The sequence below is a fragment of the Mesoplodon densirostris genome, chromosome 4 (assembly GCF_025265405.1).
Source record: "Mesoplodon densirostris isolate mMesDen1 chromosome 4, mMesDen1 primary haplotype, whole genome shotgun sequence".
Lineage (NCBI taxonomy): Eukaryota > Metazoa > Chordata > Mammalia > Artiodactyla > Ziphiidae > Mesoplodon > Mesoplodon densirostris.
Window position 1 is genome coordinate 137,882,815 of NC_082664.1, and position 12,084 is coordinate 137,894,898.

Consider the following 12,084-nt stretch of genomic DNA (forward strand, 5'->3'; position numbering starts at 1 on the left):
TTTCTGGATTCTTTTTGCTAGTATTTTGGTGTCTGTATTCAGAGTGGATATTGTTCTGTAGTTTTTTATCCCCTTGTATCTTTGATTTTGGTGTCAGGATAATATAGGCCTCATAAAATGAGGTGGGAAGTATTTCCTTCTTTTCTGTATTTTGGAAGAGTTAGAGAAGGATTGGTGTTAATTTTTCTGTAAACATTTGATCAGATTCATCAGTGAAGACATTTGGGTCTGGCCTTTTCTTTGTGGGAAGTTATTTTTATTATGAATTCAGTCTTCTTATTGGTTATATATTTCTTTAGATTTTCTATTTTTTCTTGAGTTAGTTTCAATTGTTTGGGTCTAGGAATTTCTCTATTTCTTCTAAGCTATCTAATATTTTGGCATACAGTTGTTCATACTATTCCTTTATAATCTTTTTACATATGTAAGGTTGGTAGTGTTGTCCTTTCTTTCATTTCTGATTTTAAGAATTTGAGTCTTCTATTTTTATCCTTGATTAGTCTAACTAAAGGTTTATCAATTTTCTTGATTCTTTTTTCAAAGAAAAGTTCATTTATTTCTACTCTAATCTTTCTTATTTCTTTCCTTCTGCTTGCTTTGGATTTAGTTTACTCTTATTTTTCTAGTTTTTTGAGGTTGAACTTTAAGTTATTGATTTGAGATCTTTCTCATTTTTTAATATAGGTGTTTACTGCTAAAAATTTCCCTCTGAGCACTGCTTTAAGTTCACTTGATATTTTTTGTATGTTGTGCTTTTCATTCATCTAAAAGTATTTTCTAGTTTCCCTTGTGTTTCTTCTTTGACCCATTGGTTATTTAAGACTGTATTGTTTAATTTCCACATGTTCATGAATTTTCCAAATTTCTTTCTGTTATTGATTTCTAATTTTACCACATTGTGGTTAGAGAACATACTTTTTATGACTTCAGTTTTGTTAATTTATTGAGGCTTGTTTGATGACCTAACATACGGTCTGTCCTTGAGAATGTTTCATGTGTACCTGAGAAGAATGTGTATTTTGCATTTGTTGGGTGAAATCTTCTGTAGATGTCTATTGTGTCTAATTGGCTTACAGTGTTCTGCAGGTCTTCTGTTTCCTTGTTCATCTGCCTGCTTGTTTTATCCATTATTGAAAGTAGAGTATTGAAGTCTCTAAATATTATTGTCAAATTGTTCATTTCTCTTTTTATCCCTATGTATCCTTAATAAATCAGCCCTTTTATCATTCTAAAATATCCTTCTTTGTCTCTAATAACTCTTTTTGTCTTCAGGTCTATCTTGTCTCATATTAGTATAGCCACTCCAGCTCTCTCTTTGTTATTGTTTGCATGGTATATATTTTTTTCATGCTTTTCCCTACACCTTTTTGAATCTAAAGTGTGTCTTTTGTAGATAGCATATAGTAGGATCATGTTTTTAAATCCATTCTACCAACCCCTGCCTTTCACTTGGAGTCTTTAATACATTTACATTCAATATAATTACTGATAAAGTAGGATTTATATCTGCCATTTTGCTACTTGTTCTCTGTGTATCTTATCTTTTTTCTGTTGTTTCGTTATTTCTTTGCAACTGTGTTACATAGATATTTTCTAGTGTACTATTTAAATTCCCTTCTCATTTTTTACTATATATTTTTTGAATTATTTTCTTAATAGTTCCCCTAGGGATTACAGTTGTCATCTTAATTTTTAACAATCTAGTTTGGATTAATACCAACTTAATTTCAATGCCATACTCTGCTATTATGTGGCTCTATTTCCTACCCCTTACTTTGCACTGTTATTGTCATACAAATTGCATCTTTATACACTGTGTGCCCATCAACACAGGTTTATGATTATTAATTTATGCAATTGTATTTTAATCAGATGGAAGAAAAGAGTTGCAAAAAACCATTTATACTATCTTTTATATTGACCCACATAGTTATCTTTACTGGTGCTCTTTATTTCTCTGTATGGATTCAAATTACTGGCTAGGGTCGTTTCATCTCAGCCTGAAGCTCTGTCTTTATTATTTCTTGCAGGGAAGTTCTGCTAGCAATGAATTTTCTGTTTTTGTTTATCTGAGGATGTCTTAATTTCTCTTTTAATTTTAAAGGATAGCTTTGCTGGATATAGGATTCTTGGTTGACAGTCTTTTTTCTTTCAACACTTTTTGTCATTCTACTTTCTTTTGGCCTTCATTTTTTTTTTGATGATAAATCATCTTTTAGTCTTATTGGGATCCCTTGCATGTACTGAATCACTTTTCTCTTGCTGCTTTTAAAATTCTCTCTGTCTTTTGATTTTGACAGTTTGGTGGTGATATGTCTAGTCAATATCAGCAAGCTTATCCTTCTTGGAGTTTAGTGAGTTTCTTGAATGTGGAGATGAATGTTTTTCATCAGATTTGGAAAGTTTTTGGCTATTATTTCCTCAAATATGTTTTCTGCCTCTTTCTATCTCTCCTTTTTTTTTTTTTTTTTTTTTCTTTTCGGTACGCGGGCCTCTCACAGTTGTGGCCTCTCCCGTTGCGGAGCACTGGCTCCAGACGCGCAGGCTCAGCGGCCATGGCTCACAGGCCTAGCTGCTCCGTGGCATGTGGGATCTTCCTGGACCGGGGCACGAACCCGCGTCCCCTGCATCGGCAGGCGGACTCTCAACCACTGTGCCACCAGGGAAGCCCTCTCCTTTTTTTTAATTTTTATTTTTTTACGGGATTGCTAGTATGCATACATTGATATGTTTGATGGTGTTCCAAAGGTCTCCAAGACACTCTTCACTTTTTTAAAAAAATTAATTTATTTATTTTTGGCTGTGTTGGGTCTTTGTTGCTGTGCATGGGCTTTCTTTAGTTGCGGCAAGTGGGGGCTACTCTTCGTTGCCATGCACAGGCTTCTCATTGTGGTGGTTTCTCTTGCTGTGGAGCACGGGCTCTAGGCACATGGGCTTCAGTAGCTGTGGCGCATGGGCTCAGTAGTGTGGCTTGCGGGCTTCAGAGTGCAGGCTCAGCAGTTGTGGCACGCAGGCCCAGCTGCTCCATGGCATGTGAGATCCTCCTGGATTAGGGCACGAACCCACATCCCCTGCACTGGCAGGTGGATTCCCAACCACTGTGCCACCAGGGAATTCCCTCTCTTCACTTTTATTCATTCTTTTTTTTTTTCTTTTGTGACTAGACTAGGTGATCCCAATTGACCTATCTTTAGATGCAGTGATTATTTCTTCTGCCAGTTTAAATCTCCTCTTGAGCCCCTCTAGTAAATATTGCACTTCAGTTATAATTTTAACTCCAGAATGTCTGTTTACTACTTTTTATAATATCTATCTCTTTATTGACATTCTCTATTCAGTGAGGCATTATTCTCATACTTTCCTTTGATTCCTTAGACATGATTTCCTTTAGTTCTTTGAACATATTTATAATAGCTGATTTAAAGTCTTGTAAGTGCAACATCTGGGCTTCCTTAGGAATGGTTTCTTTTGGTTGCTTTATCTGTGTGTGTGTTCCTATTTCTTTGTGTGTCTTATAAATTTTGTTGAGAACTGAACATTTACATTGATAGAATGTAGCAACTCTGGAAATCAGATTCCTCCCCATTCCCAAGGGTTTCTTGTTTTTCCAGTTTATTTTTGTTGTCACTGTTTGTTTAGTGATGTTCTTGGGCTAATTCTCTGAAGTCTGTATGTCTTGTTATATGCAGCTACTGAAGTCTCTCCTTAGTTAACTTAGTGGTCAGCTAATGAGTGGACAGAAAGTTTCTTAAATTCTTGAGCCAGCATATCTCTCAGCTTTCTCTGAGGGACTCTGTGTGTGTGTGCTGGGATGTTTGCTTAATGCTCCTGCAGGCAGTTTACAACTCTGCCTTAGCCTTCACTTCTGCTTGAGAAGAGCCTCAAGGTCAGCCAAAGGTGAGAGATTAGGGCATTTTTAGGTCTTTCCTGGACATATGTACAACCATGCACATGAGCCTGGCCTATTAGTTTCCAAGGAATATTTTGAAACTTTTCAAATCTCTCTGTGGACATCTCATATCTTATCTTTAAGATTTTTGGTTAGATTTTTGTTAGGTCCAACTGGTCTTGCTGCCTTTGGTAGCTGTGATGTTACATAATTGCTGCTGATTGCTTTCAACAAAGGGTCTAAGGATAGGGTTTTCTCATAGAGCAAGTTAAGTCAGATAAAATAAAGATAAGACTTGGGAATGGAGCTTTACAGGCAGATTTCAGACACTACTCTGGGGATGAGACTTCTGGGGAACTCCAAACCTGTTCTGCCTCTCCTTCCTACAGTGGTTGCTGCACTGATGGTTTTCACAGCTACTGTAGTTGTGCATTTGTTGGTTTTCAAGGCTACAGTGGAGCTGGGGAGGGGGAATGGGAATATGACAAGTTAAAAGGGCACAAAATTTACAATTTTTACTGATATTCAGCTGCTTTTCTTGAATAGGTGCTCCTTGGAATGTTGCAAGCTTTTGTTAATTTTAAGGATTTGGAAAAAGTTGATTTTGACTATTTTTGCCAGTGTTTTTATTGCTTTGATGGAGGAAGAGATTTTCAGAGGCCCTTCCTATAAAATTGTTTTAAGAGTACTTTTTAAAGATAGGATGGGGAGAAGGTAATATTTCCTGAAACTAGTGGCCTGAGGGGACTTTGAGGAAAGGTGAGCTGATTATTATTTTTTAATACAAATTATGTATTACTTGTATATTTTGTAATATATTTATAAAGATATATAATGTGCATACATCATTTAATACAAATTATTGTGTTACCCAAAGACGATTATTTGGAATAAAATACAAATAAGATTGTATTCCAGATGGGATTTCCTTTAGAAGTTTAGATGCTTAGGGGAGTTGTACTGAATAGGAAAGTAAGAAGAAGTTCTCTCAGAAGTTCTCTTTTTCTCTTTCATTTTTCCATTTTAGGTGTACAGAGCCAATGGACCAGATGGAGCCACTGGCAGAGGCCAGAGAATCCACCTGCAGTTATGGGACACAGCAGGGCAGGAGAGGTATGAGATCTTTAGTTATGTGCTCCTTACTGGAGGAAAGGGGAAAAACAGCTACGCTCTTCCCACAGTGACCTGAGCAGGAAAAGGCCAGCTGATTAGTTGATTTGCACCTGGATAAGACATGCTGCCAAATTAGCAGGAAATGTATCAGTCTGAGATGATAATGGTGGCTTTATTTCATACAAGGTCAAAGGAAAAATGAATCCTTTTCAAAATGGAGCCTTTTACTTATGGACTTTTTTCTTTTTCTCCCACCCTTTTTTTAGACCTGTATACTTTTCTCCATTTGCTTTTGCTGTTTACTCAACCACAAAGAAAGCTGTAGAGTTGTATGCATTATTCTTACCTGATTGTTGAAACCTAGTAGAAAATATCATTGGAATTAATTTAAATGGTCAGAGGTTGCTTGACAAAAATGTCACATGAAATCTTAATATGAAGTTACTTTTTAAAAATTGCAGTATAGTTGATTTATAGTGTTGTGTTAATTTCTGCTGTATGGTAAAGTGATTCAGTTATACAAATATACACATTCTCTTTTATGTTCTTTTCCATTATGGTTTATCAGAGGATACTGAATATAGTTCTCTGTGCTATATAATAGAACCTTGTTGTTTATAATAGTTTGCATCTGCTAATCCCAAACTCCCAACCCATCCCTCCCCGACCCCTCTCCCCCCTTGGCAACCACAAGTCTGTTTGAAGTTGCTTTTAGTTAGCTATAGCTATGTTATCCCTCACAGTTTCCTTGAAGGATTTTGTTTGTTTAACTTTTTATCATGGGAAACTCCGAGTATATGCAGAAGTAGAGAGGGGAGTACAGTGAACTCAGGTACTAATTCCCTGGTTTCAACAGCCATCAAGTTGTGGCCCATCTTACTTCACGTATATCCCTCACCTTTTCTCACCACCCCCACCGCCCAGTTATTTTGAAGCAAATCCCAAATAGCAAATTATTTCATTCATAACTATTTTGGTACGTATCTCTGAAAGATAAGTACTCTTTTTGTAAAAACATGGATTAGAAATACTTGAGAAAACTTGAAAGAGCGGATTAGATGACAGATTCGTACCAGTATTTTCTTCCCTGGAACCTATGCCTGTCAGTTGCAGGCTTTGCATAAAAGCAAAATAAGAGAAAACCTGCTACTAGAGGGGGAGAGAGAGGGGAGAGAGCAGGATAAATCCTTGGTAGAGAGAGTACCAAGAAAGGGGAGACTGAGGCAATACTATCCCCACCTTAAAGCCAAAGAAATGGTTCTCAGAGATAAGAGATTTCTTTAGAGGCTGAAAATTAAAAGGTCATGGAACACATTGTGATGTTAAATAAAGTCAAGCTTTCACAGGACAAAGAAGACAAACACAGCAAGCACCATTGCTTTTGGCCTATTTAACTCTTAATTGTACAATAAATTCTTGGCTGAGACTAAGGAATCACGAGCTAGTTCTTGTCATCCCTGTCCAGCAGGCTGGGTTTTTAAATCACATGGCCTATTAACACATAAACTTTTATCAGTTAGATAAATAACTGTATTATACATGTTTGGAATATCATCATCTAACTTATTTAAAATTTTTTAAAAGTTTACACAGATGGTTTTTATTTTAAAAGAAAATTGCAAGTTTAACTTTGGATAATTGTTGGCATTTTAGAAAGTCTAGATTTGTTTTCACATATTCTTTCTTGCTCTAGATAACTATTTACTATATTTTGTATGCTATCCAATATTATTGATTATGTACATAATTTTACACTGTTGAAATTATCTATTAATGTAATAGCATAATTGAGTAAATCTTGCACAAATAAGATTTATGCATGTATAATGTGCACATATAATGTGAAATTACTAGAAACAGCGGCATGTTATTAAACATCTAACTTGTTTTTGATGAACTGTTGTAAGAGGCTGAGGGCACTGCTGGTGGCTTTATATTTCAAGAGTCGGGCCATGGTTTAGGTGACCAATCTGCTTTATGTTCCCAGGTTCCGCAGCTTGACAACCGCATTCTTCAGAGATGCTATGGGGTTTCTTCTGCTTTTTGATCTGACAAATGAGCAAAGTTTCCTCAGTGTCAGAAACTGGATAAGTAAGTGTTAATAGTCTCCCTGCCTCTTGCTTCCCACTCCCTGCAATAAAACCCCTTTTATATTCTACTTCTTTTGTAAGTTGTTCTGTAAGAACTCCTAGTGCTGTTTAAGATGCTGTTTAAAGGAGCAACGCTCTTTAATGCTCTTTGAGGGGTGAAGATAACCGAAATACTCTGCTTTCCCTAGTCATGCTAACTTTCATTTGTCGAGTGCATCCTGCACTCTAGATACAAGGATTGCTTTCTATGTAATCTCTTCATCAGTCTTTTCCACAAAGGGGACTCTTATCTGCATTTTATAGATGAGGAAACAGAAGCCTAGAGAAGTGCTATCAGGTATTTTACCATCCCAGGGTTTAAAACATATATTACATTGACCCTTTTGAAAACTTAATGGACCCTACCCCTGGCTCCATGTCTCTTCTGTATTTAGAGGCCCTCTTTCTACTTTTAGGGCCGGAGCATTTACCAGGAGGATCCCGTCATAGAAACCTCTAGAACTGCATTGGCCAGAGTGGTCCCCAGCACAATATATATGAACCTGCATTTTGGCTCTTTGGAGACAGCCTAATCTCTTACATGATTGGTTATAGTAGCCATTTAAAATCCTGCCACTTGACCAAATGTATCATTTTCTTGCCTTGCAAATGTACATTTTCCTCTGTTGGTTGTATTAGTGTTACCTTAGAGAATCTATTGTGAGGGCTGTGATGTTAAATCCTTAACATCCAAATCTTTAAAGTGAAAACACTTATTTCGAAACACCCACTACTTAAAAATTTGGAGTTTTGGTATTACGAAAGGGTAATGGGCCATGGTTTTTATAGTAGAAAACCTTATTTTAAAAAGTGAGGGACCTCCCTGGTGGCGTAGTGGTTAAGAATCCGCCTGCCAATGCAGGTGACACAGGTTCATGCCCTGGTCCAGGAAGATCCCACATGCCGCGGAGCACCTAAGCCCTTGTGCCACAACTACTGAGCCCACGTGCCACACTACTGAAGCCCGTGAGCCTAGAGCCCATGTTCCACAACAAAAGAAGCCACCGCACTAAGAAGCCTGTGCACTACAACAAAGAGTAGCCCCTGCTTGCCGCAACTAGAGAAAGCCCGCACAGCAACGAAGACCAAACACAGCCAAAAATAAATAAGTTTTAAAATAAAAAAAGAGTTTTTAAATAAGTAATTTATTAATGCCTTGTTGTTTTCAAAGCATTTTCACATAGTTTATGTCTGATCCCCATGTGCCCCCTGTGAGCAGATGCAGGGAGGTGGTATGTCCTAATTTTAGGATGAAGATGCTGAGCCTTACAGAGTAACAGACTTGTCCAATGACATGGAGCTTTTGGCTTTTGATTCAGTGGCCTTTTTTTCCCCTTGATTCAGTGGCCCTTTATGTTCTTTCTCAACTAAGTTGATCACTAAGAGTTGAAGAGCTATTTATTACTTTAAATATAGGTTCCCCAATTTAGTCATGCTTACTGGGCTTCACTTCGTTAAATGCCTGCCTGAGTCACACACCCTTACAATTGAATGGTGGTGGCTATTTCTAATCTCTTCTCATTCCTTGCTCATCATTCTCTCCTTTGCATCATCAGAACAAATTCTGGGGCTTTCTTAAGTCAAGCACTTTATAAGGATTGTTGTTAGAGATGGGCTCATAGAATCTTAGCATCGAAAGAGCATCAACCCACCTATTTTTCACTGGCAGAAACTGAAACTCTGGGCAAGATAAATCTTGTCCATTTGGGCTTTTTGGCTAGTTAGATGAAGAACAAAATCATGTGAAATTATGTGTATGTATGTATTATTTTGTGTTTTCCTTATAGTGTAAAAGAATTCTTTTTGCCCAGTTGGGTAAAGAAAACATGCATATTGGAGATTTCACATCTTCAATGGAAAGTATTCTCCTCCCTCCAACTCCGTTTTTAAAAGAAAGGTATAAGGTTCAGTGTCAGAGGTGGTAATAGCAAATCTTAATTAGGAATAAAAATTTGTTAATTATCTATACATTTTATTTTTCCTCTTCCTGTTAGTATTTTGACTATTAGAGGGATCATTCGTTTCTTCTTTTTTTCGGTCAAATTAAAAAAAATATATATATATATATATACACACCGATGGTGATAGAAGAACAGAGGCAGTGTTGCATTGAGCAGGTAGCTGAGTCCTGGGCGCTGAAGGCCCGGGGGGAGGAAGCAGGTCTGCCCCCTCCCTTTGCTTCTGCAGAGCTGCATTGCAGTCCCTTCTCCCTTGACCCAAGATCTGTTCGTGCCCTCTTGGGCAAGGGGTAAGAGTCCCAAGGTGATCCCTGCTGAGTTTAGGAGACTGAATAGAGAGCTTTGTCCTCTGGGCTTGAATTTGAAATCTGAGAGGAATCAGATAGTTTTGTATCACTCACCTGTCTTTCTGGAGCTTGGAGGACGAGCCAGTCATGCCCACAGGCAGCGTGTTTTGTAGGGAAACTCTAAAGCAGCCTATATTTCTAAACTTTTCTTCTGTAGCCTCACATAAATGGGACAAGAGCCCAGCAGATATATTTTTAACGTATTTTTGCCTTTATAGTTTTATTCCTGTTATCCCCTCTGTCTGAAAAGCCCTCCCCACACCCACTCCCATTTCCTTAAAAAGTTGAGTTTTACTTATTTGTTAAAATATAGCAAAATATGACCTCCATGAAATTTTCTGTGATAACTTTGTTGGATTAAATTTTTTCTCTCCTCTTAACTCCTATTATGTTTTGTACTACTTACAGGGTCCTTATCACATACCACCTCTAGTTGTAGTTATTTATGTATGTGCTTTTTTCCTTGGTGAGATTTTTTAAAAGAATTAATCAATTTACTTAAAAATTTTTTAAAATTTATTCATTTGGCTATGCCGGGTCTTAGTTGAGGCATGTGGGATCTTTAGTTGCAGCACGCAAACTCTTAGTTGTGGCATGTGGGATCTTCTTTCCCTGACCAGGGATCGAACCCAGGCCCCTTGCATTGGGAGCGCAGAGTCTTTAGTCACTGGACCACCAGGGACGTCCCTAATTTACCTTTTTTTCTTTTTTGGCTATGTTGGGTCCTCATTACTGCGCACGGGCTTTTCTCTAGTTGCGGTGAGTGGGGGCTACTCTTCGTTGCAGTGCACAGGCTTCTCACTGCGGTGACTTCTCTTGTTGCAGAGCACAGGCTGTAGGCACACAACCTTCAGTAGTTGCAGCACGTGGGCCCCAGTACACGGGCTTCAGTAGTTGCAGTGCATGGGCTCAGTAGTTGTGGCACGTGGGCTCAGTAGTTGTGGCTCATGGGCTCTAGAGTACAGGCTCAGTAGTTGTGGCACACAGGCTTAGTTGCTCCACAGCATGTGGGATCTTCCTGGACCAGGGTTCGAACCCACAGTAAGTAATGCACAGATTTTGTAGAAAAGTTGGGAAAAAAGAAAAAGAAAAATTATCAATTATCGTACTTCCCAGACTCCTCAAAATAAATACTATTAAACATTACTACTGGTAATACACAGCAGCTCTAAATTCTTTATTATATTAACTTAATGGTTGTCAAGTGCAAGCATGCATCTAGATTCCCCCAGAGGGCTTGTTAAAACACAGATTCCAGGCCTCAAACCCAGCCTTCCTGATTCAGTAGATCTGGGGTGGTACCTGAGAATTTGCATTTCTAACAAGTTCCCAGGTGATGGTTAGGTTGCTGGTCCATGGACCTTACCTGAAGAGTTGCTGAATTAACTCATTTAATCCTCACCTAAACCCTATGAAGTCAGTACCGTCATTATCACCATTTACAGATGGGGAAACTGAGGCACAGAGTGGCCACATAACTTCCTCAAGGCCACACAGCTAGTAAATGGCAAAGCCAGGATTCAACCTTAGACACCCTGAGTCCTGAGTTCATGCTCATAATCAGGACACTGAACAGACATGGTGTTAACAGAGCACAGAGTCTCTCTGGAGACCAGAAAGGCTTCACAGTAGAGGTAACTGAGAGGAAAGTCTTAAAGGAAAGGTTGGGAGTCCCTGAAGGAAGGTTGTGTTTGGGTATTCAAGGGTGTGGGGACAGCATGTGTAACAGCCTGGAGGAAAGAAGGGACGTGGCTGTTGTTGGAAATGGTACACAGTTTGGTTTTGCCTGTATAGGTCTTGTTTCCCCTAACTGTCCCTTGAGGGCAAAGGTCAGTGCCCTGAATTCTACACCAAGTATCAGGCCTCCCTTATTGCTCAGTAAATACTTGGCGATTTGACTTTCTCATGATAAGATATAGCGAACATGACTTTATAATGAGGAACTAAAATGTCAACACTTTTCTGGTTAACCATGATAAAAAATAAATTAAGCCATACATTTTTGAGGATGTCTTATTGTGCAAGTTTGGGTTGCTTTCATTTCATTGTGGAGTGTGATGAGGAAGAAATAAGGCTTTATTTTCCTTCTTTGGGAGATTAAGCTCTTTAGCTTAGTTGAAGTTCCCTTGATTTCACTGCTATTAAAAATTATTGCCTATTTACAGGTTTTCAGGTGAAAAGAAATAGCAGCTATGGAGTAAGAATTGTAGTCTCCTGCTTCTTGGTTCTGGTGACAGAATCATTTACTATTTATTCTGGGTTTTCTATCTTCATTTGATCCTATATTTTGTTTGTTTTAGATAAATTGATTCTGCCTTAGGATAATAGAAAAATGTGAAAAACATTTCAGATGGAAATAGGTTAGTTTATAGAAAGACAATTTGTTTTAAAATGTCATTGCTATGGAGAGAAAATATGTGAAAAACAGAGCTTTAAGATTAGCCATAAGCACTAGTAAATCCTCCAAGTGGTTTTTTTTTTTCAAATGGCCTTCATAAGAAAGACAGCTATGTTGTATGTATATGCATGTGTGTGTGTATGTGTACATAACTTTTAGAGAGAGAACAAATTCTCCCATTCCTCTCCGATATAAATAAGCTGGGGTATGTGCATAAGCGTAGGATTAGTTTTACATCTCTGCCCCATCC

General features: G+C 38.1%; 1 protein-coding gene across 3 annotated transcripts in view; it reads left to right on the plus strand.

The window, feature by feature from the left end:
• The window catches only part of RAB27A (RAB27A, member RAS oncogene family), a 79,988-nt gene that overhangs the window by 55,194 nt on the left and 12,710 nt on the right, over positions 1-12,084 (plus strand). For all 3 annotated transcript variants that reach the window (XM_060095291.1, XM_060095290.1, XM_060095289.1), the window contains 2 exons: positions 4,917-5,002; positions 6,990-7,093. In XM_060095291.1, coding sequence (XP_059951274.1) covers positions 4,917-5,002; positions 6,990-7,093 — 190 coding nt within the window. The remainder of the gene's footprint in view (positions 1-4,916; positions 5,003-6,989; positions 7,094-12,084) is intronic.